The sequence below is a fragment of the Camelina sativa genome, chromosome 11 (genome assembly GCF_030686135.1).
Source record: "Camelina sativa cultivar CO46 ecotype springtype chromosome 11, ASM3068613v1".
Taxonomy (NCBI): Eukaryota; Viridiplantae; Streptophyta; class Magnoliopsida; order Brassicales; family Brassicaceae; genus Camelina; species Camelina sativa.
Genome location: NC_141890.1, coordinates 12,424,937 through 12,449,581, shown reverse-complemented (window position 1 = coordinate 12,449,581; position 24,645 = coordinate 12,424,937). Strand labels below are relative to the sequence as shown.

At 38.5% G+C, this 24,645-nt stretch overlaps 7 protein-coding genes, 1 non-coding gene and 1 pseudogene across 15 annotated transcripts; 4 read left to right on the top strand and 5 right to left on the bottom strand.

Moving 5' to 3' along the window:
- The first annotated feature begins 70 nt into the window (after window positions 1-70).
- Window positions 71-143, top strand: TRNAE-CUC (transfer RNA glutamic acid (anticodon CUC)). Its single transcript has one exon. It is a non-coding gene; the product is annotated as a tRNA-Glu (tRNA).
- Window positions 144-225: 82 nt separating this feature from the next.
- LOC104723185 (large ribosomal subunit protein uL5z) lies at window positions 226-1,460 on the top strand. 2 transcript variants are annotated; one of them, XM_010441514.3, is made up of 5 exons: window positions 226-309; window positions 396-503; window positions 674-716; window positions 812-1,007; window positions 1,105-1,460. In XM_010441514.3, the coding sequence occupies exons 1-5, from the start codon at window positions 307-309 to the stop codon at window positions 1,301-1,303; spliced, it is 549 nt and encodes a 182-aa protein (XP_010439816.1). In that variant the 5' UTR covers window positions 226-306; the 3' UTR covers window positions 1,304-1,460. The 2 variants fall into 2 exon arrangements, with proteins under 2 accessions (XP_010439816.1, XP_010439815.1); XM_010441513.2 differs by lacking the exon at window positions 226-309 and having other exon boundaries at window positions 390-503.
- Window positions 1,451-2,667, bottom strand: LOC104723187 (uncharacterized). Of its 6 annotated transcripts, none has more exons than XM_087475558.1 (4): window positions 2,445-2,644; window positions 2,008-2,341; window positions 1,822-1,929; window positions 1,451-1,728 (listed from the first exon to the last, which is right to left on the bottom strand). In XM_087475558.1, the coding sequence occupies exons 2-4, from the start codon at window positions 2,270-2,272 to the stop codon at window positions 1,640-1,642; spliced, it is 462 nt and encodes a 153-aa protein (XP_087331684.1). In that variant the 5' UTR covers window positions 2,273-2,341; window positions 2,445-2,644; the 3' UTR covers window positions 1,451-1,639. The 6 variants fall into 6 exon arrangements, with proteins under 6 accessions (XP_087331684.1, XP_087331683.1, XP_010439819.2 ...); XM_087475557.1 differs by having other exon boundaries at window positions 2,008-2,334; window positions 2,445-2,578; XM_010441517.3 differs by having other exon boundaries at window positions 2,008-2,337; window positions 2,445-2,577.
- Window positions 2,624-5,626, top strand: LOC104723184 (pentatricopeptide repeat-containing protein DOT4, chloroplastic). Its single transcript, XM_010441512.3, has one exon. The coding sequence runs from the start codon at window positions 2,901-2,903 to the stop codon at window positions 5,508-5,510; it is 2,610 nt and encodes an 869-aa protein (XP_010439814.2). The 5' UTR covers window positions 2,624-2,900; the 3' UTR covers window positions 5,511-5,626.
- Window positions 5,627-5,683: 57 nt separating this feature from the next.
- Window positions 5,684-7,609, bottom strand: LOC147933896 (receptor-like protein 51 pseudogene; annotated as a pseudogene). The gene has a single exon (XR_015572534.1). The product of XR_015572534.1 is annotated as a receptor-like protein 51 pseudogene (transcript).
- Window positions 7,610-9,599: 1,990 nt separating this feature from the next.
- LOC104723183 (transcription factor MYB98-like) lies at window positions 9,600-11,334 on the top strand. The gene is made up of 3 exons (XM_010441511.3): window positions 9,600-10,300; window positions 10,481-10,607; window positions 10,703-11,334. Exons 1-3 carry the CDS (start codon window positions 9,600-9,602, stop codon window positions 11,180-11,182), a joined length of 1,308 nt encoding a protein of 435 aa, XP_010439813.2. The 3' UTR covers window positions 11,183-11,334.
- A 36-nt stretch (window positions 11,335-11,370) lies between these two features.
- LOC104723182 (cellulose synthase A catalytic subunit 8 [UDP-forming]) lies at window positions 11,371-15,605 on the bottom strand. The gene is made up of 12 exons (XM_010441510.3): window positions 15,197-15,605; window positions 15,036-15,115; window positions 14,895-14,946; window positions 14,629-14,794; window positions 14,261-14,533; window positions 13,826-14,171; window positions 13,611-13,748; window positions 13,402-13,527; window positions 13,099-13,311; window positions 12,567-13,010; window positions 12,128-12,481; window positions 11,371-12,044 (listed from the first exon to the last, which is right to left on the bottom strand). Exons 1-12 carry the CDS (start codon window positions 15,372-15,374, stop codon window positions 11,457-11,459), a joined length of 2,958 nt encoding a protein of 985 aa, XP_010439812.2. The 5' UTR covers window positions 15,375-15,605; the 3' UTR covers window positions 11,371-11,456.
- Window positions 15,606-20,173: 4,568 nt separating this feature from the next.
- LOC104723181 (metal transporter Nramp5) lies at window positions 20,174-22,384 on the bottom strand. Its single transcript, XM_010441509.2, has 3 exons — window positions 21,663-22,384; window positions 20,766-21,555; window positions 20,174-20,685 (listed from the first exon to the last, which is right to left on the bottom strand). The coding sequence occupies exons 1-3, from the start codon at window positions 22,241-22,243 to the stop codon at window positions 20,461-20,463; spliced, it is 1,596 nt and encodes a 531-aa protein (XP_010439811.2). The 5' UTR covers window positions 22,244-22,384; the 3' UTR covers window positions 20,174-20,460.
- A 163-nt stretch (window positions 22,385-22,547) lies between these two features.
- Window positions 22,548-24,458, bottom strand: LOC104723180 (ras-related protein RABA1d). The gene is made up of 2 exons (XM_010441508.3): window positions 23,879-24,458; window positions 22,548-23,211 (listed from the first exon to the last, which is right to left on the bottom strand). Exons 1-2 carry the CDS (start codon window positions 24,097-24,099, stop codon window positions 22,788-22,790), a joined length of 645 nt encoding a protein of 214 aa, XP_010439810.1. The 5' UTR covers window positions 24,100-24,458; the 3' UTR covers window positions 22,548-22,787.
- Window positions 24,459-24,645: the final 187 nt, after the last annotated feature.

The following is a 24,645-nucleotide window of genomic DNA, read 5'->3' as shown; positions in this document are numbered from 1 at the left end:
TAAGAAAGTGATAACAAAATGAGCTTAGTATCTCCAGTTAAGAATTCCGAATCTTATGAGAAGACATCAATCCGTTGTAGTCTAGCGGGTCAGGATACTCGGCTCTCACCCGAGAGACCCGGGTTCGAGTCCCGGCAACGGGGCTTTTTTAAAATTTTAAAACCTAGGTAAGGGGTACTTTCGTCATTTTCTAGAGGAAGAAACCCTAATATTCTTTCATATAACTATCACACTTCGCAGCCGACGCAATTCGTCTGCCACTCTTTTTGCTCATCTCCCTTCGATTTTGAATCCAGAGTCTTTAAGATGGTAAGGTGTCATCCTTTTTTGATCTATGGATATATCTTCGTTCCTCTCATTTTTTGGGATTTTAATTGTGTGTTTACGTGATGCAGGCGTCGGAGAAGAAGCTCTCGAACCCTATGAGGGATATTAAGGTTCAGAAGCTCGTTCTTAACATCTCTGTTGGTGAGAGTGGTGATCGTCTCACTCGTGCCTCCAAGGTTCGTTCTTTATTTCCTCTTAGAATAATCATTTACTAGGAAACACTGCAAAAAAATTGAGACCTTTACGTTTTAGCTACTTTGAAATGGGTTGTTTAGTTCATAGATGGCACTGAGGTATTGTAATTGAAAGTTAAAAGTTTTATCCTTTCCACTTTTGGTAATTGTAGGTTTTGGAACAGCTCAGTGGTCAAACCCCTGTCTTCTCCAAGGGTATGTAATCATCTTCATGTTGAATCTTTGATGTTTTATATCTGTAACTTAAAGACTTTAGAGTTTTGATTTAGAGTGGTCTTAATTGTAAACAGCAAGGTACACTGTGAGGTCTTTCGGTATCAGGCGTAATGAAAAGATTGCGTGCTATGTCACCGTTAGGGGTGAGAAGGCAATGCAGCTTCTTGAGAGTGGCTTGAAAGTGAAGGAGTACGAGCTGTTGAGGAGGAACTTCAGTGACACTGGCTGCTTCGGATTCGGTATCCAGGAGCACATTGATCTTGGAATCAAGTAAGTGTGGTGATAAGGGCATTATGGGCTGATTTAGTGAAACAAATTTGATTGTGAGGGGGATGTTCTAATCATTCTGCATTTCTTTCTTTCTTAGGTATGATCCTTCTACCGGTATCTACGGTATGGATTTCTACGTTGTTCTTGAACGCCCAGGGTACCGTGTGGCCCGTCGCCGTAGATGCAAGGCTCGCGTTGGTATTCAGCATAGAGTTACTAAGGATGATGCCATGAAGTGGTTCCAGGTTAAGTATGAAGGTGTTATCCTCAACAAGTCTCAGAACATCACTGGTTGAAGAGTCTTTTGCTATTTTGTTTTCTGGCGTTAGCTCTGTTTTCAAGTTCTTATATTTACGATTCTGGATAGTAAGGATTTCGTGTTGTGGTAACCTTTTTGACTTCTTTTGGTTAAGAATCTTCAAGTGCCTTCGAGATATGAACCATTTTTGGGGATTTTTTTCTTCCTATTATTAACTTTGTTTGACAACAGATGGTGAAAAACCGAATTTTACAAGGTTGAACTTCTTGAACATCTATCAACTTTACATGAATAAGTTTCCAAATGTAACAACTCCAACCACATTTGTTATCTGGTTTGCATGTCAGAGACAATGTTTGTCTCAAGATTACCACTAGGACGATCTGATCAGCTCCAGTAGTTCACTCTTCCTCAACTTTGAGTATCCTTTGATTCCTCTCTTCTTTGCAACTTCTTTGAGCTCTGCAAGTTTCATAGTTTCTATCAATGAAGCTTTCTCTTCCTCCTTTGTCATTTCTCCTAAAGCTTTATCGCTGATTGATACTGGAAGCGTACCTCTTGGACCTGAGGCAGAAGATGTAGGAGTTTTCTTAACTAAACTAGACGCTGGTCGGGGAACCTCTACTTGTCTCTTTGGTGGCTCCTTCTTCACACTAGAATCTCCTACAGTTGAATAGTTGGTCATTATATCAACAAATGGCAAGAAGATGGATTGGGATTTGATCGAGAATAGTTGATTACCCTCAGTTTTCTTTCTTGATTTCTCAAGAACGTCAACAACAGCTTTGGTCAGCGGCTTGCTCTCAGAAGACTCATCACGGTTCTTCTCTTCAACGTCCCTAGCTGCTTCTTTGGAGATTGAAGATTGAATTCGTTTCAAGAGAGAAATGATCTCCTCTTGGTTAGATTTACTCGGGTTTGAAGCTCCTCTATTAGACGGTTTCTTGCAACAAACAGATACTTTCTTTGCTCTCCCCATTGAAGACAAAGGGTTCTCTCGAAGCATGATTCTTGAAAGACTCAGCTCAAGGCACGAGTTTTGCAACACAAACCGCGGCGAAAGTTTATCTGCTATCTGTCTAAATTCAGTTAGCTGTAGAGAAACACTGTAACTATATCTGTCTAGAATCCGAGAGAAATTATCAGAAAAACTGTAACTATAGGGAAGTTTCGATAACCTCGAACAGGAAGATGATTGGTTGATTTGGCTCTCATTAATCCTTGTTTGATCAACGGGTAAGCACAAGTAATATGAAGAGCCAAATCCATAGCTTTTTTTAGTTCCTGACACCTTCCCTGAAAAAATCTGATTCTCTCTCAATCTCTCTCTCTCTCTTTGGCCTCTTTCCTCGCAACAACAAAACAAAAATTTATCCTCAAAAAAAAAAAAAAAAAAAAAAACTAACCTTTATATGTTTGGGGTCCAATTACAGCTACGCAGAAACTTGTGGACAGTAAAGGTTTAAACTTTTTAAGTTTTTTTTTCTAAGAACATCGCTCTCGAGTGGGTGGACTGCTCTTTCACGATACTATAAACTAAGTCTGTTGAAACTTTTTCTTTTTTACTGAAACAATCAATCATTTTAATTTTCCCGCGCTTTTTCGTTTGATGAGTAGAGGAAGATAAGAGAGAGATGGCGATGTTGGTGGCGAATTTGTCTTCGCCAAGCTTGTGTTTCTCTTCCTCTCATCACCGGTGGTTCCAAACCCAGAGAGAGATATTAGTAAGCGATGTTAGAGTTAGACAAAATGTGATTTTCAACAGAGCCTCGTTGAGAACGGATTCGATTTCGACGTTTGATCGAAGCGCAACGGATGCGAACACTCGATTACGTAGATTCTGCGAATCAGGGAACCTAGAGAGCGCCGTGAAGCTTCTCCGCGTATCTGGAAAATGGGATATTGATCCCAGAACTCTATGCTCTGTTCTTCAACTCTGTTCCGATTCGAAATCTCTCGAAGATGGTAAAGAAGTTGATTCCTTTATCCGTGGTAATGGGTTTTTGATAGATTCGAGTTTGGGTTCGAAACTAGCTCTCATGTACACAAATTGCGGAGATTTGAAACAAGCGACTCGAGTTTTCGATCAGGTTAAGATCGAGAAACCTCTGTTCTGGAATATTTTGATGAACGAGCTAGCAAAGTCTGGTGATTTCAGTGGCAGTATTGGATTGTTTAAGAAGATGATGAGTTCTGGTGTTGAAATGGATAGCTATACTTTTTCTTGTATTTCAAAGAGCTTTTTGTCTTTGCGAAGTGTTAACGGAGGAGAGCAGCTTCATGGTTATATTCTGAAATCAGGTTTTGGTGATCGGAACTCTGTAGGGAATTCTCTGGTGGCGTTTTATTTGAAGAATCAGAGAGTTGATAGTGCACGTAAGGTGTTCGATGGAATGACTGCGAGGGATGTTATATCTTGGAATTCGATTATTAATGGGTATGTATCTAACGGGTTAGCTGAAAAAGGGCTGTCTGTTTTTGTGAAGATGTTGGTTTCAGGAGTAGAGGTTGATTTGGCTACTATTGTTAGCGTTTTTGCAGGCTGTGCTGATTCTCGTTTGATCTCATTAGGTAGAGCTGTCCATAGTTTTGGAATGAAAGCTTGTTACAGTAGAGAAGATCGGTTTTGTAATACGTTGCTTGATATGTATTCGAAGTGTGGTGATTTAGACTCTGCTAAAGCTGTGTTTACGGAGATGAGTGATCGAAGTGTTGTGTCATATACTTCCATGATTGCTGGTTATGCTAGGGAAGGTTTGGCTGGTGAAGCTGTGAAGTTATTTGAACAAATGGAGGAAGAAGGTATTAGTCCTGATGTTTATACAGTCACTGCGGTTTTGAACTGTTGTTCACGTAATCGGTTATTAGATGAAGGTAAGCGAGTCCATGAGTGGATAAAGGAAAATGATATGGGATTTGATATCTTTGTATCGAATGCTCTGATGGATATGTATGCGAAATGTGGAAGCATGAGAGAGGCGGAGCTAGTGTTCTCTGAGATGCGTGTGAAAGATATTATCTCGTGGAACACTGTTATTGGTGGGTACTCAAAGAACTGTTACGCCAATGAAGCTCTAAGCCTGTTTAATTTGCTGTTGGAAGAGAAGCGATTTAGTCCTGATGAGAGAACAGTGGCGTGTGTTCTTCCAGCTTGTGCAAGTCTTTCTGCTTTCGATAAAGGCAGAGAGATCCACGGTTACATCATGAGAAACGGGTATTTCTCAGATAGGCATGTTGCTAATTCCCTGGTAGACATGTACGCGAAATGTGGAGCGTTGTTACTCGCACGTATGCTCTTTGATGGTATTGCTTCCAAGGATCTTGTTTCCTGGACAGTGATGATAGCTGGATATGGGATGCACGGGTTTGGAAAAGAAGCGATAGCTCTTTTCAATCAAATGAGACAAGCGGGTATTGAGCCTGACGAAATATCCTTTGTATCTTTGTTGTATGCTTGTAGCCATTCAGGACTAGTGGATGAAGGATGGAGATTCTTTAACATCATGAGACATGAATGCAAGATCGAGCCAACGGTAGAACATTATGCTTGTATAGTCGACATGCTTGCAAGAACCGGAAACTTGTCAAAAGCTTATAGGTTCATCGAGAACATGCCAATTCCGCCAGATGCTACAATCTGGGGAGCATTGCTGTGTGGCTGCAGGATACATCATGATGTTAAGCTAGCTGAGAGAGTCTCAGAGAAGGTCTTCGAGCTTGAACCAGAGAACACAGGGTATTATGTACTCATGGCGAACATCTACGCGGAAGCTGAGAAATGGGAAGAAGTAAAAAGGCTAAGGAGGAGGATAGGGCAACGCGGATTGAGGAAGAATCCGGGATGTAGCTGGATAGAGATTAAAGGTAAAGTTAACATCTTTGTAGCTGGAGACAGTTCAAACCCGGAAACCGAGCAGATTGAAGCTTTTTTAAGGAGAGTAAGAGCTAGAATGAGAGAAGAAGGGCATTCACCGCAGACTAAATATGCATTGATAGATGCGGAAGAGATGGAAAAGGAAGAAGCTTTGTGTGGTCATAGTGAGAAACTGGCAATGGCGTTAGGGATTTTTAGCTCTGGACATGGAAAAATCATAAGAGTTACTAAGAATCTAAGAGTTTGTGGAGATTGTCACGAAATGGCCAAGTTCATGTCTAAGTTAACCAGAAGAGAAATTGTCCTTAGAGATTCAAACCGGTTTCACCAATTTAAAGATGGACATTGTTCTTGCAGAGGTTTCTGGTGAAAATCAAACTGTTTTGATTCATGTACTTTATACATTCAAGTGTTTGTTAGAACTTTCAATCATTTGTAACAAGTGACACGTTTCTTTATTTGGATCAATTGAACCATGTTCAACCACATGTGCCGTATTACACATATAAACACACAACTCATAAGTCATAAGGAACAATGTTATGGTTGAAGAAAAATAATTGATAAGAATAATTCAATAATTATTACAAAATAATCCTTTTTAAACCACATACACTTAAAATTACAACAAAATCTCATAACAATACCAAAGACCTATAATGTGAAATCAAATGTAAAATAGGAAAAGCAAAGAAGAGTAAACCGGGATTAGTGCGGAGAACCGGTTCGGTTATTCTCCAAAAAAATCATCATCCCATAAGAACCCTAATCTCCCATTAGGGCTTTTTTTTTGCTTTATCTGTATTCACTAACGAACGAATGAGAAGTAAAAAGATTACACCTTTGTTTATCTTGAATCAACCACACCATTTGGCGAGAAGGATCATGAAGATGATTAAGAAGACAAGAGAAGAAAGTCCAATAGCAACACCAAGCACAACCTTATTAGGACCATGGTGCTCTTCTTTCTTCTTCTCACTAGTGTCATCTTCATTACCATAATCATAATCTGAATTCGAATCTTCTTTCTGAGGCGGCGGAGACAAAGGCAAACCATGTTTATCACACTTTGCAATACCCAATTTCATCTTCGATGACAGAACAGTGTGGTTGTAACAAAGATCACTGTTCCCACCGATTTTGAAGACTTCGAGGTTCTTGATGAAGCTCGCATTGAAGGGTAGGACTCCACGGAAGTCATTGTTAGCAAGATTCAGGTGAGTGAGATGCTTCATTTTGGAGATGAACCTTGGAACGGTGCCGTTTAGTTGGTTCCCACTCAGATCTAAGTGTGTAAGCTCTGGAATCGACGAGATTGAATCTGGGATTGGTCCTGATAGCTTGTTGGAGGCTAAAGATAGGTTTTTTAGGGATATTAGGTCTCCGATTCCGTCGGGTATGTCGCCGGAGATGGAGTTTTTGGATAAATTTAGAGACTTTAGGTTGGAGAGTAGAGTTACCGAAGTGGGTATTGAGCCTTTGAGCAAGTTGTCTGATAAATCGATGAATGTGAGATTGGAGTGAAGCGATTTAGGTATGTTTCCGGAGAGATTCGCGTGTGAGATTGTCAAAGAGACGATCTTGTGCATGTTTCCGAGGATGACGAAGAGGCCAGAGGTTGAGACAGGAACAGAGGAGACAGTGAGGTCAGTGAGGTTAACGAGACGAGCTAGGAAGACTCCGGAGAGACCATTGCGGCGGCGGAGGAAGGACGAGACGGCGGTGAAGGAGTGTAGTGAGCCAGGGAGACGTGGAGGAGGCGAGAGAGATGGGCAGTTGAGGAAAGAGAGAGATGTGAGAGATGGGGAGAGAGCTCTGAGAGCTGTGGTGGAGATAGAGAGATCGGCGGAGCAATTCGTGAAGGAGATTGAAGTGACGAGGCGAAATGGTGAGCTGGCGTCGCAGATTACGACGGAGGTGGGTTTGGTGGTTGGATGGTGGCTGCAGGGATCTTTGGCGGTGGGGATGTTTAGAGATTCGAGGGCTTTGAGTTGTTTTGGGTCTAATGGGGCAGAGGAGGAAGAGGGTTTTTTGAGAGGTGGAATGGGAGCTGTGGTTGGAGCAGGAGTTGGAGAGAGGGAAGGAGCGGCGGAGATAGTGGCTGAGAGGTGTAGGAGGAGGATGAGTAACGGTAATGACGGAGGTTTCATTGTGAAGAATGAGAGAGAGAGAGAGAGAGAGAGAGAGAGAGAGAGAGAGATTGAGAAAGAGAAGGAAGTGTGTCAGAGAAAGTAAAAGAGAGAAAGAAAGAAGAAGAAGAGAAGAAGAGAAAGATTGGATTTTTCAAAGATGGGTCATGTGACAGTTGGAGTTTTGTATACTTTTTAGGCTTCTGTTTTGGTTTAATTACGAGATTGACCTTCTTCCTAATCTTCTTCTTCTTTTATTTATAGGACTTTCTTTCACAATGTACTTTGAAGTTTGAACTTTGTTTTGTTGCATTAATTGGTTATTTTAGGCTTTCGTTTAGTTAAATTGTGGATGGATAAGGATTCTTTTGTTTACGTTTGTTCAATGTGTTTACTCATACGGACAAGTTTTGACAAATGTACATCAAAAGGCCAAGACAACAAGGAAAAGTTCATTTGAACATTCAAAATGTTTATTAGTTAAATATGATAGTTGGGCCTGGCAACATTTTTATAGTCATTGTCATAGAAGATGATAGTTTCGTTACTGACCCATGATTATTTTAGTAGCCTTACACTACATTTTTCTCTGTTTCATTGTAACCATTCATGCAAAATCTATAAAGAAGAGTATATAAATAAGGTACCAAATGCTATTTTAGCGGACGATTTATATGCTCTGCTCTGGATTGGATCGTGTAAATGTAATAATAAGTGTCTGTTGATTTTACTTTTGTAAAAGAAAGAAAACTTCATCGAAATTAGCAGCTGTCCAGTCCTTATGCATTGAGTGGAGACAAGAAGAATATCATAGGAATCATCTTTTTTATTTTATTTTATTTTTGGTAACCCCCCCCCCCCCCCCCCCCCCATACATGAATAAATAAAGGTCTTGAGTATAAAGTTTCGGACAGAACTTCAGATTTAGAAGAACTTATGAACTAACCAACTTGTACACGTTCATACACAAACAGACAAACTTGACTTAACTGAGAGAAAATCTACATGAACTAAGTTAATGGCTTAAACCTACACTGAACGAAACGAACACCATTGCCCATTCTCAACACTTGCTCCATCGGTTTACATGTTATATTAAACCATTTTTTTTTTTTTTGACGTTCAATATAAAAACATTTTCTATCAACAAAAAAGAGACATTGAAGCGTTTGATGATCTTCTCGACCAAATCTAGTTCCTCATAATATAGCACATGCTCACTCATGTTATAATTCTCAAATCAACGTATATAAACACACACACGCACACACATACATTATCGACTTTATGTTGATGAAGTTTTCTCCGCCGGTTCAAACTTTCCTTTAATTTTTGTTCGGTTCTCGTGCTAGGCAGAAGATAACACTAAATCACTTACGCCTCAAGCAACCACGTGGGCTAGATGGGCTCATGCAACTCATGTATCAAGTTTTTATCCCATCTATTAAGTTGTACAATAAACTAAACGATTAATACAAACTCTTGTAAGATATTAAGAGTGCCAAAATCTAGTATAGTATTCTATACCATATAAGTAAGACTATTCCTTTTTACGTGAAACAGCAGATATTTATTCTTTTTGAATCGATTAATTTAGAGCTTAGAGCTAAATGGTCAATACACTTTTTGTCCTTGGCCTTTAAAATGGTAATTACATTTATGTTGACTATATTAATACACTTATGAGCAATTAACTAAACACAATTAATGAGTTGTTAACACATTAAAAACTAGATTAAATGTTCTCCTAGCGTTTTCACAAACATTCAACTATGTTTACCCCAAATTCAACAACACCTAATGTGTAACGTCAACAAAGATTATAATCTCACAATTTCTAACTTGATTTATAAGATGTTTTAATTTCCATCAAAATTCAGATTAATATATTCTAAATAAACAATTAACTTGAACTATATTTACTTAATTAGTATTAGTAATATCTTTTTTTTTCTTTCTACTTTCTCATCATAAACTAATTAAGTTTAAAGGTAAATTAATTTACTTCATTTTGTCCTCACTTTTATGTTGAAATATGTTTTGAGAAAAACACCAACATGGCTAAGCATTTAAGATATTACTTAATTAATTCAATATATATTAAAAAATTACACTAATGCTACCAACAAACACCAAACGTTAGATTTCAATTCCATAACAAATTTATGGGTACAGTAAAAACACACATTAAATGTCTTTTCTTTCTTTCCCTACCTTACAAATACGAGGAAGAACAAAGCTAACACAAAGACCTCAAGAGACTTCACTAGTTCTTTTTTTCATAATTTTTTTTACTAATTAATTAGTTTTTTTTTCTCCTTTCCCAAAAAATGGAGAATTTTGTCGACGAGAGTGGTTTCGTTCCTCTAAACCAAAACATCTTCACACGTGATCATCATCAAGAACACATGAAAGAAGAAGATTTCCCATTCGAAGTTGTCGACCAATCAAAACCCACAAGCTTTCTTCAAGATTTTCACCATCTTGACCATGATCATCAGTTCGATCATCACCACCATCATCATCACCATGGCTCGTCATCTTCAAACCATTTGCTAGGTCTTCAAACCATGTCTTCTTGTATCAATAACGCTCCTTTCGAGCATTGCTCTTACCAAGAAAACATGGTCGAGTTTTATGAATCTAAACCACAATTGATGAACCATCATTTCCAAGCTGCGGAAAACCCAACATACTTCACTCGTAATCATCGTCCTCATCACCATCAAGAGATCAATTTGGTCGATGAAAATGATCATATGGATTTGGAGCAAAACAACATGATGATGATGAGGATGATCCCTTTTGATTACCCTCCTACAGAGACCATGAAACCAGCTATGAACTTCGTGATGCCAGATGAAATTTCATGTGTTTCTGCAGATAATGATTATTATAGATCATCGTCGAGTTTCAACAAGACCAAACCATATCTTACACGAAAGTTGTCTTCTTCTTCTTCATCATCATCATGGAAAGAAAAGAAACCGTCAACCTTAGTCAAAGGCCAATGGACTGCTGAAGAAGACAGGTTTGTCATTAATTAACATAACAAAGCTGAAGAACCAATTAAAATTATCAATTTTGTTGATGATATTATAATATTGCACCCTATACACTCCTAGTTTATATGATTCTGCAAGATTTTGTGACTTATATGGAATTTGTGACACTTAGTTAAATAAAAGTTTTCTTGTTTTGGCTATAATAGAATATTGATTCAACTCGTGGAGAAGCATGGATTGCGTAAATGGTCGCATATCGCTCAAGTGTTACCGGGAAGGATTGGGAAACAATGTAGAGAGAGGTGGCATAACCATTTGAGACCTGACATCAAGGTATTAACTAGTAGCTAATCAAATCATGTAATGAATGATTAAGGAAAGCAAAGATAATGATTTTGAAAGGACTAATTTTTAATCTTTTTTGACAGAAAGAGACATGGAGTGAAGAAGAGGACAGAGTGTTGATAGAATTCCACAAAGAGATTGGAAACAAATGGGCAGAGATTGCGAAAAGACTCCCCGGAAGAACAGAGAACTCAATCAAGAACCATTGGAACGCGACAAAACGAAGACAGTTCTCTAAAAGAAAATGTAGGTCTAAGTATCCAAGACCTTCTCTGTTGCAGGACTACATCAAGAGCTTGAATTTGGGAGTTCTGTCGGCTACATCTGTTCCTGCAAGAGGTAGACGCAGAGAGAGTAGCAAGAAGAAGGATGTTGTTGCCGCGGTTGAGGAGAAGAAGAAGGATCAAGAGGAGATTTACGGACAAGACAGGGTTGTGCCTGAATGTGTGTTTACTGATGATTTTGGATTCAATGAGAAGCTGCTTGAGGAAGGATGTAGCATTGACTCTTTGCTTGATGACATTCCTCAGCCTGACATTGATGCTGTTGTTCACGGAATCTGATTTGTATTTCCTTCGTTTTGTTGTTTTTGGTTTTCTTTTTATGTTATACGAGACAGATTCCACCACACACTAATAATTTGAAAAATATAAAATACTTTGTTTTAAGACATGTTGTAAGTTGAAAATAATAAGAAACCTAACTTGCTGCTAAATAAGAACAGTACTTACTTGCGTCTCAAGCAATTATATGAGATAACTTCTCTCACAAGGGAGGAAAAATTTATAAAACAACCAAAAACAGACCATCCATCGTTCAACATACAAACATATTCTCTTAGCAATCGATCAAAAGACAGTTCAGAGAAAGGGAGGTCGTATCGGTTTTGGAGACGAAAGGATTGATACGAACCCAAACAAGTGAAAACACAGAAGCAAGCAAGATAGACCAGAGAATAACAATGGTGGGTGTTCTGTTTTGTCTTCCCATAAGACCTTTGAGGAAAGGATAAAGATGAAGAATCACCCAAAAGGCGAAAAACACTTTCCCAAACAAAGGTCCCCAAGCTTCATAACCTTTGTTTAAAGCGTCAGAGAATCCAGCAACGACTCCGACCAAATTGATTATGAGTAGTGATGTCGGAGGGATCAAGAGAGTTGTCCATTTGACAATGTACAGCTCACCAAATTCTTGATCGTCTGCGGTTTTCGATGTGACTGTGAAATTTGTGTCGAGACCAGCAAGCATTTTGAGGAATCCTTGGAAAACAGCAAAGAGATGAGCTGAGACACCTCCAATAACCCAAAACTGTTCGTTTCTCCATAAGTCTTCGATGCTAACTCCGCTCCATCGAAGCTCGAGGACACTTGTTAAGATGATTGATATAAAGAGACCTAGAAACAGCATGCTTGCTAAGTTTGATAGCTGCAATAACGAACAGCAAGCAAATATCAAATCATTAGAGTGTTCAAGACACAAACAGTAGTATGAAGTGTTGAGCAAGTTACCGTTGGGATGATGAATTTGCCGGTGAGAAGGCAGATAGCAGGAAGGGTACAGTAAGCAACAAGAGGCAAAGAAGTGAATGGATAAACAATAGTATTTATATAAGCTAATCTCTGGAGCAACTTGAGGCGTCCTCCGCTGCAACCATACCAGAGAGGACAATGCCGGCTAAGGAAGATCTCGACTGAACCAAGAGCCCAACGCAACACCTGGTGAAGTCTATCTGATAAATTGATTGGAGCAGATCCTTTAAAAGCTGGTCTCAATGGCATACAGTAAATGGACCTCCATCCGCGGCAATGCATCTTGAAACCCGTCAAAATGTCTTCCGTGATTGATCCGTAAATCCATCCGATCTGCGAAAAACAGAATGAGAGGTTAACAAAGGGATTCCATAGATAAGATCTTTGATAACTTTGGTTCCAAGAAAACAAAACTTACTTCTTTTCCCCATTCGCTTTTCTCTTCATATCCGCAGCTAATGACATGAATGGCTTCTTTTATGAGCGTTGAAGGGTTTACAGAGTCAGGAACACCACCATTCTCCATAAGAGTAGACTCGATGAAAACAGCAGAGAGACCAAACGTTTTCTCGAAGCTTGTTTGTGAGATCAGCATTGATCTCTCGTACTCATCGTAGTTGTCTAGGTCTCCAAGGTTAAAGATTGCAGCATCGAGTTCTTCTCTCTTTGCGTCTTTGTATAACTCGGAAGGATCTTGAGGTTGTTTCTTCTTAGTTAGACAGCAACAAGACGAGGAAGAAGATTGTGGTAACATCCTTGGTTTAGAAGGAGGACTATATCCGTAAAGTGCTTGTCTTCTAAAGACAGTACCAGTACCAACATAAACTGGCCCTTGAATCCCATCAAGCCCTCTCATATTAACCTGAAATCATCAAATCAAAAACACAAGATATCAAAAGAAAGCCCAAAACTTGCTTAAATTTATGAGTTGGAATATTGCGGAAACTTACATCGAAGAAAACTATGTTGCGGTTAGCATATCGATCACTCTTGTCGATTCCATCAAATCTCTGTGGGAATTGAACAAAGCAAACGTCTTGACCAACAACAGGATCCATTAAAAAGCACATTGCTTCACGCACGGCTTTGCTATTGTTGACGTAGTGATCACAATCAAGGTTAAGAATGAATGGAGCATTCGTTAAAACCGCTGACACCCTCACCTAAAGAGAACAAAATCATGAGGATTGTGTTACAACATTCAAATGTTAAGTTTTCGATTAGAAAAATAACGAAAAATGCAAAAGTTGTACCAATGCGTTCTCTGCCCCGGCCTTCTTGTGATGTTGATATCCAGGTCTCTTCTCTCTAGAGACGTAAACTAATCTTGGAAGTTCGTTTCCTTCAATGTCACGAGCACCGCTATATCCAAGGAATACCTACAAGAAAGAAGATAAAAGATTCAGAAGAAAACTCAACAAGTATCTTCTTAAGACATGTTTGAATGTAAGACATAGCAAACCTGAATCATCCCAGGATGGTCACGAGTATTGTTTCCAGGCCAAGAGGTTCCATCTTGCATTGTCCATCCTTCTTCTGGTGTCTTTTGAGCCTTGGCGACTAAAGCATTCATTCTGATCTTGAACTCTTCATAGTCTCTCTACAACAAAGAGCAATCAGAGATAAGTTTTTCAATTTTAGTTTCTTGGATAGTGTTATGAGCCCTTGGTTACTTACTTTCATAGCTCTACGTTCTTTAACAAAAGAAGGTTGAACTTTATCCCTCAAGTAATCGATTTTAAGCGAGAAGTAAAACTCGGGAGCTCGTGGCTCGATTGAGTACTTTTTACAGAAAGGTACCCATTTCCTAGCAAAATCTGCTGTCTCAACCAAAGACTCAAATGAAAGCATCGCAGCACCATCATCAGATACATAGCAAGAGACTTTATCCACGGGGTAGTCTAAGGCGAGGATCGAAAGAACCGTGTTTGCAGTGATTAAAGGTGGCTCCTTCAATGGATCTACCGTACTAACAAAGAAATCTACAGCTGCAAGCTGTGATTGCTCGCCATCTCTTTCAAATCTACATAGTTTTGACAAATGATTTCATATAAGACTTCAAGATTTGTACTACCTCATAGAAGAACATAAAAGGTTCTGAAAGATGTGTACCTTGAGGATAAGCGATCAATGTAAGTTTCTCGGTTAATAGGAGACCATTTAGGGAACTGATCCAACACCCATGAAATAGCAAACCAAATCTCACATATCACAGATGTTAGCCATAAACCATAAGCACTATCGACAGGATGAGTGATACGGTAGTTGAAAAATAGAGCCAAGATGATCAATCTCATGATGATAACGATCCTGTATGAAGTGATCTTTGTCCTTGGAATAGGAATCACAACCGAAAGCACATCTGTAGCACCAGCCTCTGTGTTCCTGAGAATACAAATGGCAACAGACCAAAACCAACGTCTCAAACTTTCTGATGAGAACATAAACCGTAGATTTGATTAGTACGAGGATGTGCTTACGGTGGCATATCTTCCATGTGCTGTTGAGGAGGAACCTTAGCATCATGTTCTTCAGGTTTGGTTGTTTTTGCATCTTTCTTCTTCTTCTTGCTCTTCTTGTCTTTCTTGTCTTTCCAGCTCTCAACTCTGTTCTTCCATATTGGATTCCCATATTCATCATTCAGATCTTCAACAACAAAATCACAATCTTAAAATTAGTTCAAACTACTTAAACCTCATCATAACGTTTTAAGAAAATATTGGAGTTTGCTTCTTAGTTCTCTTACCACTGTCAATTGTGGAGACTGTACTTATATGTCTAGCATGAATCCCAGAATCCTGCAAAACAAAAATCAAGAAAAGTTATCAAATTTGCAAATTCTAATTGAAGACATAAAACAAAAACAACTAATCTTAGGACAACACACCTGAGGAGTGTTATTGATATGTGTTGCAATGGTGGATTGAGTTTTAGATGTCTTTGTCTCAACATCATCAAACACATTCTCTGAGAAAGAAACCAAAAACTATTAACGAAAAAGTTGTAAACATTTTGAATAAAGATTTGCAAATTATATGATTTTTTTACCATCGTAGGGATTGCCACAACGCAAGCAAATTCGTCGACCTTCTTTGAATTCATACTCAAGACAAGCTTTGCAGATCGGGAAACTACACTCATGACAAGCCACAAAGAACTCTCCGTTTGATTTAACACCAATCTCTTCACCACAAGTGTTGCAGATCGGAGACCTAGACTCCATCATCTTGGAATACCCCTGTTTGGAGAACAGAGAGAGTGATAGGAAAAAAACAAAAACCTAATTAGGGATTGAGATTTGGATGGGTAACGAGTCTGAGAAGCCATGGAGTTGAGGTTTTGTAAGGGGAGGGAAAAAGGAAGATTAAACAAAGTTTGGTGGATTGTGAAAAAAAAAAATCGGAAGTTGAGAAGTTTCTTTCTGAGAAAGCTGATGGGTAAGCTAACACAACACTCTGCTTTGTTGGCTAAGTGTTGGGACTTCTTTGAAATGATTTTTGCGGGAAAGTGAAGGAAAGTTTCAGGTGAGAGAGGTGACACATATCTCTTTGTCTCTAACCAGCGGTAGATGCTTGCTTGCCTCCTAAGCGTCACCATACTTTCTCTATCAAGCTAACATTTTTATTATTTTTTTTAGATTTGTGATATCTTAAGTTTTTTTAGTATAAACGACAAAATCCATAGCACTCAAATTTTTCCTAAACATTTCATGTTTAGGAAAAGCACGCCATTACAACCTATGTCAACTGGTTTAAAAAGTTGTTTTAACTATTTTGCATAATACAATGATAAAATATAAAAAATTCATATGTCTTTGTCAGAAATAGCATTTTTATTGTTTACTACCAAAAAACACTCATCATTTGGTGTATATAGGCCTGGGCATTTGGGTTCCCGAACCTGATCGGGTTCGGGTTCTCGGGTTTTCGGGTTTTCAGGTTTATACCTATAGTACCCGATCGGGTTTTATCTACTATCAGGTCGGGTTAGGATCGGGTTCCTTTGGGTTTGGGTTTTGTTCGGGTATACCCAAAACCCGAAGAACCCGATCGGATTGTCCAAAACCCGATCAAAACTCGATCATGTTCAAAGCAATGCAATGTCAATGTTCAAAGCAATGCAATGTCAAATGCTTACAAAGGTGACTTAAATGCAATGTCAAATGTTCAAAGCAAAAGAAAAAAGAAATCCAAGTCTTCTAAAACATTCTACAAACAATTGAGAAGTTCAAGTATTCGAAATAAAGAGAAAATCAACTTGAAATCTTCCAAAACAGCTTCTTTCATTATTTGGTTCACTTCTCTTTTGCATATTCCCTTTGGCATGTGAATAACTTAAGGTCCATCTGAATCACTTTCAAACTCTGAAAAAAAAAACAATTACAAGCATTGAGAGATAAGTTTATATTAACACCAAAAACTTAAGATAGTAAGCATTAAGCAAGATTAGAAACAAACCTCTTTCAAGCCCATCCTCAAACTCAAACTCAGCAAGAATTTGTGCATTTGTAAGCACAATATCTTCAAACTTAAGGTCTTGCTTGAACCACTGCTCTGTACACATCAAAATCTCTACCATATAGTGTGTGAGACAACTTCTATATGGGTTTATTATCCTTCCACTAGTGCTAAAAGCACTTTCAGACGCAACTGAAGACACTTGCATAGCAAATAAATCCCTAGCCATCTGAGATAAAATAGGATACTTGCCACTGTTGACTTTCCACCAAAAGAGTACATCATACTCAATTCCCATCATCAATTCAGGATTCTCAACTTCTTCCCTGAGATAAGTATCCAACTCATTTGTGTTTCTAACTCCAATCTTTCTAAGCAATGTATCATATTTATGGTCCACTGGGTTGTATCCATCAAACTCATCCTCCATGGAGTCAAATATTCGGTCTGTTTGTCTATCTTGAGTACTCTGAGTTGAAGACTGAGAATGAAAAAGTTCCTCATTTGCTCCTGCATCGTATCTTGTACTATATTCTTTATACATATCACGAAGGATGCTCAAAACTGAATCATACAGAGACGTAGCTGTTATACTCTTTTCCCTATATAGCTCCTCAAAACACAAATTTGCATACTGCATCTTCTTTCTCGGATCAAAAACACTAACAAGTACCAACATCTTGTTGATGTTCTTCATGCCATCCCAGTACTTGTCGAATTTGTCAAACATCTTTTGTGCATTTACTTTCACGTCATTATCAGAACTATGACAAAGCAATTGAAGCTTGAATGCTATGTTAACTATCTCACCATAACACTTGTATGCATTCATAGTCGTAGATGTAGATACAACCAATGTCGCATGGTAGAAAACTTGGAGAAACTTCACTAACCTTTCAACCTTACGCCAATCATCTCTCTGAGGAGGTCCAATCCTTTTCACTCCATTCTCAGTCTCTAAGAAATGATCATAATACAACTTATCTTCAAACTCCATCCTATCAAATGCTCCTTTGAACTTTGACGCCCTATTCAACATCAAAAATGTCGAATTCCATCTAGTGCAGACATCTAGTGGCAAACTTCCTGTTGAAAATTTACTAGAATCTACTCTCAGCTGAAATGACTTCCTCCTATTTGGTCCTCCTCTAACATATGAGATTCCATTGCGGATTGCAGTCACACTTGAATCAATCTCAGTCAGCCCATCCTTCACTATCAAGTTAATAATATGTCTAGCGCATCTCATATGCATAAAATCTCCACCCAAAACCAGAGAATCCTCACTAACTAAAGAGAAAGCAAACTGAAACTGACTCAAAGCACTAGTATTAGCTGTTGCATTATCAACAGTAATAGTAAACAACCTTTCTATCCCCCATTCAGCTAGACATTTCAGCAGTGTATTGGCGATTGTTTTACTTTTGCGATCTTCGACATGCTTGAATCCTATAATTAGCTTCTTTATACGCCAATTTTTATCAATGTAGTGGGCAGTTATAACCATATAACTTGAACCTGTGAATAAAAAAATGTAACATTGATAAGCATCTTCACTAATTGAGTAGAAACATTAATCAGAATATATTGCAATTTGATTTACAAAAACCGTACCAGTTACAGAGGAAACCCATATATCAGTTGTGAGTGAGACTCTTTGCTTGGTTGTGAGAAACCATTTTTTAAGAGTAGCTTTCCTCTCAACAAAAATCTTTACTATGTCTCTTCCTGTTGTCCTTCTTGAATGCGGCTTGTACAGGTTCACTTAAGTGGATTACATAAGAAAAAACATTGATTAGAATCATGTCTTAAAATCAGGTTACTAACAAGCCATCTAAGAAGATAGAAGTGGCACCTTGTTGCAAAAATGTTTCATTGCCGCACATTCTACAAACGACAATGGTAACTCTCCTATCACCACCATTTCATTCAAAGCTTCTCTAAAAATATGCTCAGGCACTTTTCCAGATTGTAAACTCCCATCTTTACTAATAACCTGTTGACCTTCGGATGGATTTTGACAGTCTTCCCATGCCAAATATGCCTTGCATATTTTTAGATGATTCCACAAGGTTTTTGTCCCTGATTTTGTTGGACAGCTGAATTCTTTTCCACAATAGTTGCAGTTACATTTGTCACGATTGTCCTTCAATCTCGTGAAATGTTGCCATACATTTGATCTTGGGTTGAGAGTCTTTGGGTCTTAGACTCAGGCTGCTCAGACTCTGATCCGCTATTACGAGTCTGTTTCTTTTTGCTCCTTCGATTAGACTCGGGTGTTAGAAACTCTTCTTCTTCGTGTATATCTCTCTCGTCATCATTAAAATTTGGAGATGATGAATCCATCTGCAAAATCATAAGTAACACTTTAAGAACTAATTTGTATTGCTTGTTCAAACTAAAACAAAACTCAGAGACATAAACAGATAGTTAAAATATAAATAGATAGCTAAACAAACAGAGACGTAAACAAACTTCTAGGAATCCATAACAGTGAGCTAAACAAACAGAGAGCTAAACAAACTTATAGGAAACAAAGAGCTAAATAAACAGAGAGCTAAACAAACTTATAGGAAACAAAGAGCTAAAGAATTAAAAGTACACTAATGCATCATCATTATCAGTCAAGGATAATAGAGTTTAACCATAATAGCCGTTGTGAATGGGTAAATTCATTTCTCAACAACATAATGCGGCTAAAAAAGGTGACAAACAATAGACCAGAGAAGAGGGCTACGAAATGCTCAACAGGTGAAACAAAAAATAAGATATCAATAGGACTTGGTTAGATTCAAAGAAGGTTAAAAATCATGGCAACAAGAAAGATAAGATGGTCGTGATTAGCATAAGTCATAGTATCTCTGAACAACCCTCAACTTATAACTACAACTTCTATTTGATTTACTTAGACATTTACACACAAAAATAGACCACAATGATACCAATCAAGAACAATCCGATAACACCCATACAAAGCCACAAAACTCACAGTAAATTCTATCAAAATCTTTTCAGCTAAACTTCGCAATCATTGGTAAAGATAACAACAATACAACTGATTCAGTTTTACAATTAAGATACAAAGAGCTACAAAAACAAAATCCCAATTTTGAAGATGAAGAGAAAGAAGACAAACCTTTGATTTCCTCTGTGAAGTTTCAGAAGGAGGAGAAGATGCGACAACGTGATTTAGTGTATCCAGTTTGACGATTTGGGGATTAAAACTGATTATATATATTTTTTTTTAAGATAGGAAATCGAACAGACTCTGCAATAAAAGAGAAAGAGTAAAGTAAATATTAGGGATTTAGGGATTTAGAATATATGTATATATTCGGATATGTATGTATATATGTTCGGGTTAATCGGGTTTTACTTCGGGTATCCGAACCTTAGATAGATTACACCCGATCGGGGTTTACATACTTCCCGAACCCGAACCGAACCTCCTAGTTCGGGTCGGATTCGGGTTCGGATTTCGGGTTCGGTTAATATGCCCAGGTCTAGGTGTATAGCTTCTCCATAAGGTTTTGAGTTCTGACCAAAAATAAGTTTGAGATTTAGTATCACTTCTCTAATTTTGTTTCTGGTTAATCACTTCTCTGTTCACGTCTTTTACATAATTCTACTCTACATTTGCAATGTTAGAAGATAACTTAACAAATCAATCTACAATCTTAACCGAAGCGGTCTTTGCATCATCTCACATCTGAGTTTCCTCTAGTCTACTGTCTCAATTCAAATCGTCGAGCAAATGCAGCAAAACCATCCCTCAAAATAGACCAAACCGCATCTGCCATTGCTCAGATAAGTTTTGGGGTTGAAGAAGTCAAGAGTCAATGGAGTTATGGGTTGCTACGTCTCTGTGGAAACAACTCTCTGTGACATTTCTAAGCTCGACCAAGAAGAAGATTGTGAGCTTCTATAGGAAACAAGATAGATGATGAAACTGATGTATCCTACTATTCCAGCAAAAACCAAAAACCCAACAAAAAAACCTTCCACTGCAGCCATGAAGAAATCAAGAAGAAGATACCCATTTATCATCATCACAAACACTGCCACAGTCCACGCTAGCTTCTGCAAAAGATCCCAACTAACTCGTTACAATCAAAAGCACATTACAGTAAAGAAGACAAATGACAACAAAATGGCTTTACCTCAAGCGAAGGTCCGATTTTGAAGACACCCATGATATGTTCTTTAGAAACCATAGTCAGAAGAGGAATAACCGCGAAAGGAATCTGCATCGACTGAAGAATGTTAAGCCATTCGTTTAAAACATCGAGCGAGCCCTCAGATGTGTTAAACATAAGAGCTACAATCATAGTAGGTACAATCGCAAAGCTTCTAGTTATAAAAGCTGATAGCCATTGCTCCATCTGAAGATCTAAGAACCCTTCCATTATAAACTGTCCAGCATAAGTCCCAGTTATAGTACTGCTTTGTCCAGCAGCTAACAAACCAATTCCCCAAATGTAAAGTATCGGGAAAACCCCACCGCCATACTTCTCCTGTAAGTAATGTCCCGCATTAACCAGTCCTATACTATCAGCCTGTTTGGTTCCATAAAACCCTTTAGCGAAAACCGCAGTCACAAACAGATTGATCATAAAAGAGAAGAAAAGCGCAGCCGTTGATTCGATTGTATAGTAGTTAAGAGCTTCCTGAACTCTGTTACTCTCCTTTGGATTTGTCTTCCTAGACTGCACTAAAGCTGAATGCAAAAACACATTGTGAGGCGTTATTACACATCCCACAACTCCAACAGCTTCTCTTATCGTCTTTGATCCGAGCTTCGGAACAATAATACCTATGAATAGCTCTTCTACACTTGGCTTAGTTTCATTAAACATCCAAGCAAACGAAAGAGCCATCGTCGCAATCAAAACCGCAAAAAGACCTTCTAATTTCCTCATTCCACATTTCTCCAAATACGAAATCAAGAAGCTGTTTTTTTTTTTTCACAAGAACACAAATCAATCACATGCTTAAGCTTCACGTTTTCAATTTTGACCTATATTTTTTTTTTCAATTTTGACCTAATTTTTACTTACCAATCAAACGAAGTGATGATAACACCAACCCAAATAGGCAAAAACCCACGAGTCAAGATCTGAAGAGCGATGGCGCTTCCGATGACTTCTTGAATATCAGCTCCGATCAAAGCGACCTCCGCCATGAACCAAAGCAAGATCCGAGCCCACGATGGGTACTCGTTTCGGCAAATCTCCGCCAGATGCCGACCAGTCGCGACACCGATCCGAGCAGAGAGAAGCTGCATCAGAAGTCCCATTAGCGTAGCCCATAGAAGAAGCCATAGGAGAGAGTAACCAGCCACAACTCCGGCTTGTAGATCTCCTTCGATGTTTCCTGGATCTAAGAACGCTATGCTCATTAGAAACCCAGGTCCGGTGAATTTCCATAGCTTCGCCCATGAGAACGGAGGAACCGTGTCGTAGGTTCTGTCTCTTTCTTCTTCGACGTTCAGGATTTGATTCTCCGGTGGCGATTCGCGGCGCTCGTCATCCTCCTCCGGGTCAGAGGTTTCGGGAACTAAGAGACGTTTGAATTCTCCGTTACTGTCGTTAGGTTTCTTTGGGCTGTTTTCTTGGCGGGAAACGGTCGAATCCGTCATCTTAGTAACGGAATATTCTTTCGGCGTTACTGACGACGTAATTTTTTAAGGAAAATTTTAAAAATCACATGGATTTTTTTTTGTTTCTTTCACAAATAAAAAAAAGTCAAGAAAAGTCAATAACGAAACCAAAAAAAAAAAGGTAACTTTTTCTAAAATTGAATTATAAATGTTGTCAAGATTTTCTAATATTAGAGGCTGAATCAATGATCAAGAATTTAGGTTTTGATTGTAAGTTGTCACCAATTAGCACTATCAATTATTGGTTTAGAGATATTTGCGGATTGAATTAAGAAAACAGAGCTGAATAAACCCATAGATTGGAACCGGTTAAATTACAAAATCCCTTAACCGATACAATAGTACCAGACCAAAAGCTAAGCAATTTTTCAAGCAAGCAAAAATCAAAAGCATAAGATAAGATTGTTGTTTCCTAAGAAAGCAAACATCTTCAAAAGAATTTTGAATGTTAACAGGAAGGAAGAAAGAAAAAACGATCTTAGCTTGAGGATACATGACCAAATCCTTCAATCTTTGTAGTGTTTTAGTTGGAGCAGCAACCAGTTTTCTTCACAGCGGAAACATCGACATCGATCTTCTCTCCTTTGGAAGGAACATTACCCGAGTCTTCACCAGCCTCCATTGCTTTCTTGCTCACCACATGGTAAATCTGAGTGAGTACTTCGGAAAACGCGTTCTCAACGTTGGTAGATTCAAGAGCTGAGGTTTCCATGAAGTAGAGTGATTCAGTCTCTGCAAAAGATTTCGCATCTTCGGTTTGGACAGCCACAAGATGGCGAAGATCGGATTTGTTTCCTACTAGCATCACGACTATGTTTGGGTCGGTATGGTCACGGAGTTCCCTTAGCCATCTCTCAACGTTTTCAAATGTGGAGTGTCGGGTTACGTCGTAGACAAGAAGTGCCCCAACAGCTCCTCGGTAGTATGCACTAGTGATTGCTCGGTATCTAAAAATAAGAGAGATGGTAAAATTCCCGTTAAAGATTTAGTCAGCAAACGCATAAGAAGAACCAAAACGTCAAAAAAGACTTCAAAGCAATAAGCTTTTTAGCTGCAATGGTAGAAACTCATCACTAAAGAAACCGATATACGAATACACTCAATCCTAAAGATCCCCTAAACAACAGAAATAAGAATTAAGGAACATATATATGGACAATGAATTAGCTTCTCTACCTGTGGCTGATCTCAGTCGATTAAACAAATCAGCAAAATAACATACATTCTACAAAATTGGTAACTTAAAAGCATATCATTGGGCTCTCTCCTTATACACAAACACAATGTATCATTTCATCTCCAGAGTAATTAACACAATCACAGGTTTCTTTCTCAAGCTTTCTTTACAATAACACTAAGACAGATCTAAACATAGTTTGAGCTCCATTTGAGTTCTCCTTTGGCAATTGAACAAACCATAAACGCCACAGTTCACACTGATCCACAGAAAAACACAAGTTCTAACCTAAATTTGTTTGCTTAACCTAAACAATTCAGTTCTCAAGAACTATAAACAGAGAGGGATTGGTCTTGACTCCACCAATGCATCTAAAGGCCAAGACTTTAATAAAACCCAGATCGAGAAATGAAGAGAGAGAGAGAGCTTAAACCAACCTTTCTTGACCAGCAGTATCCCAAATCTGGGCTTTGATAACTTTGTCATTAACATTCAAGCTACGAGTCGCGAACTCAACCCCGATCGTTGATTTAGACTCAAGACTGAACTCGTTCCTGGTGAATCGAGAAAGCAGATTGGACTTCCCAACACCGGAATCACCGATCAGAACCACCTTGAAAAGGTAATCATAATCATCATCTGCTCTGTAACCCGCCATTACAACACTGTTCACACTTTGCGCTTCCTCAACTCAAAAAAAAAAAGACTTCAACTTCGATTTTACTTTTTCTCCTTAGATTCAAAACATTTTCCCCAGATTTCTACAGAAAGACAGAGACTTTGAAAAAAAAAGGTTTAGGGTAAGACTTGTGCTGCCTTTCTTCTAGCTGTACCTTCCTTAATCACCACCGATGGATTTCTCGGTGAATAAAAATATCTGAATTTACCAAAGTACCCCGGCTTAAGTCCCTTAAAAAGCTCTGAGACAAGGGGCAGATCTGACATTTTGTTGTGGGTTTTGTATCCATTGTTTAAATGCTTTCACTTTCTTGAAAAGGTCACAAAGTGGTGGTGGTCATGTTTTACATTGGTAAACGGCGATAATTCATTCAGTCACTCTCTCTCAATTTCGACAAAAAAAAAAAAAAAAGAAGAAGCAAAAACGATGATGATCTAATAAAAATGAAACATTTGTGGCTCTATCTACCAAGGAAAACCCATTGGGTTCTAATTAATGTTCAATTATTGAAGCCCATATGAGTTC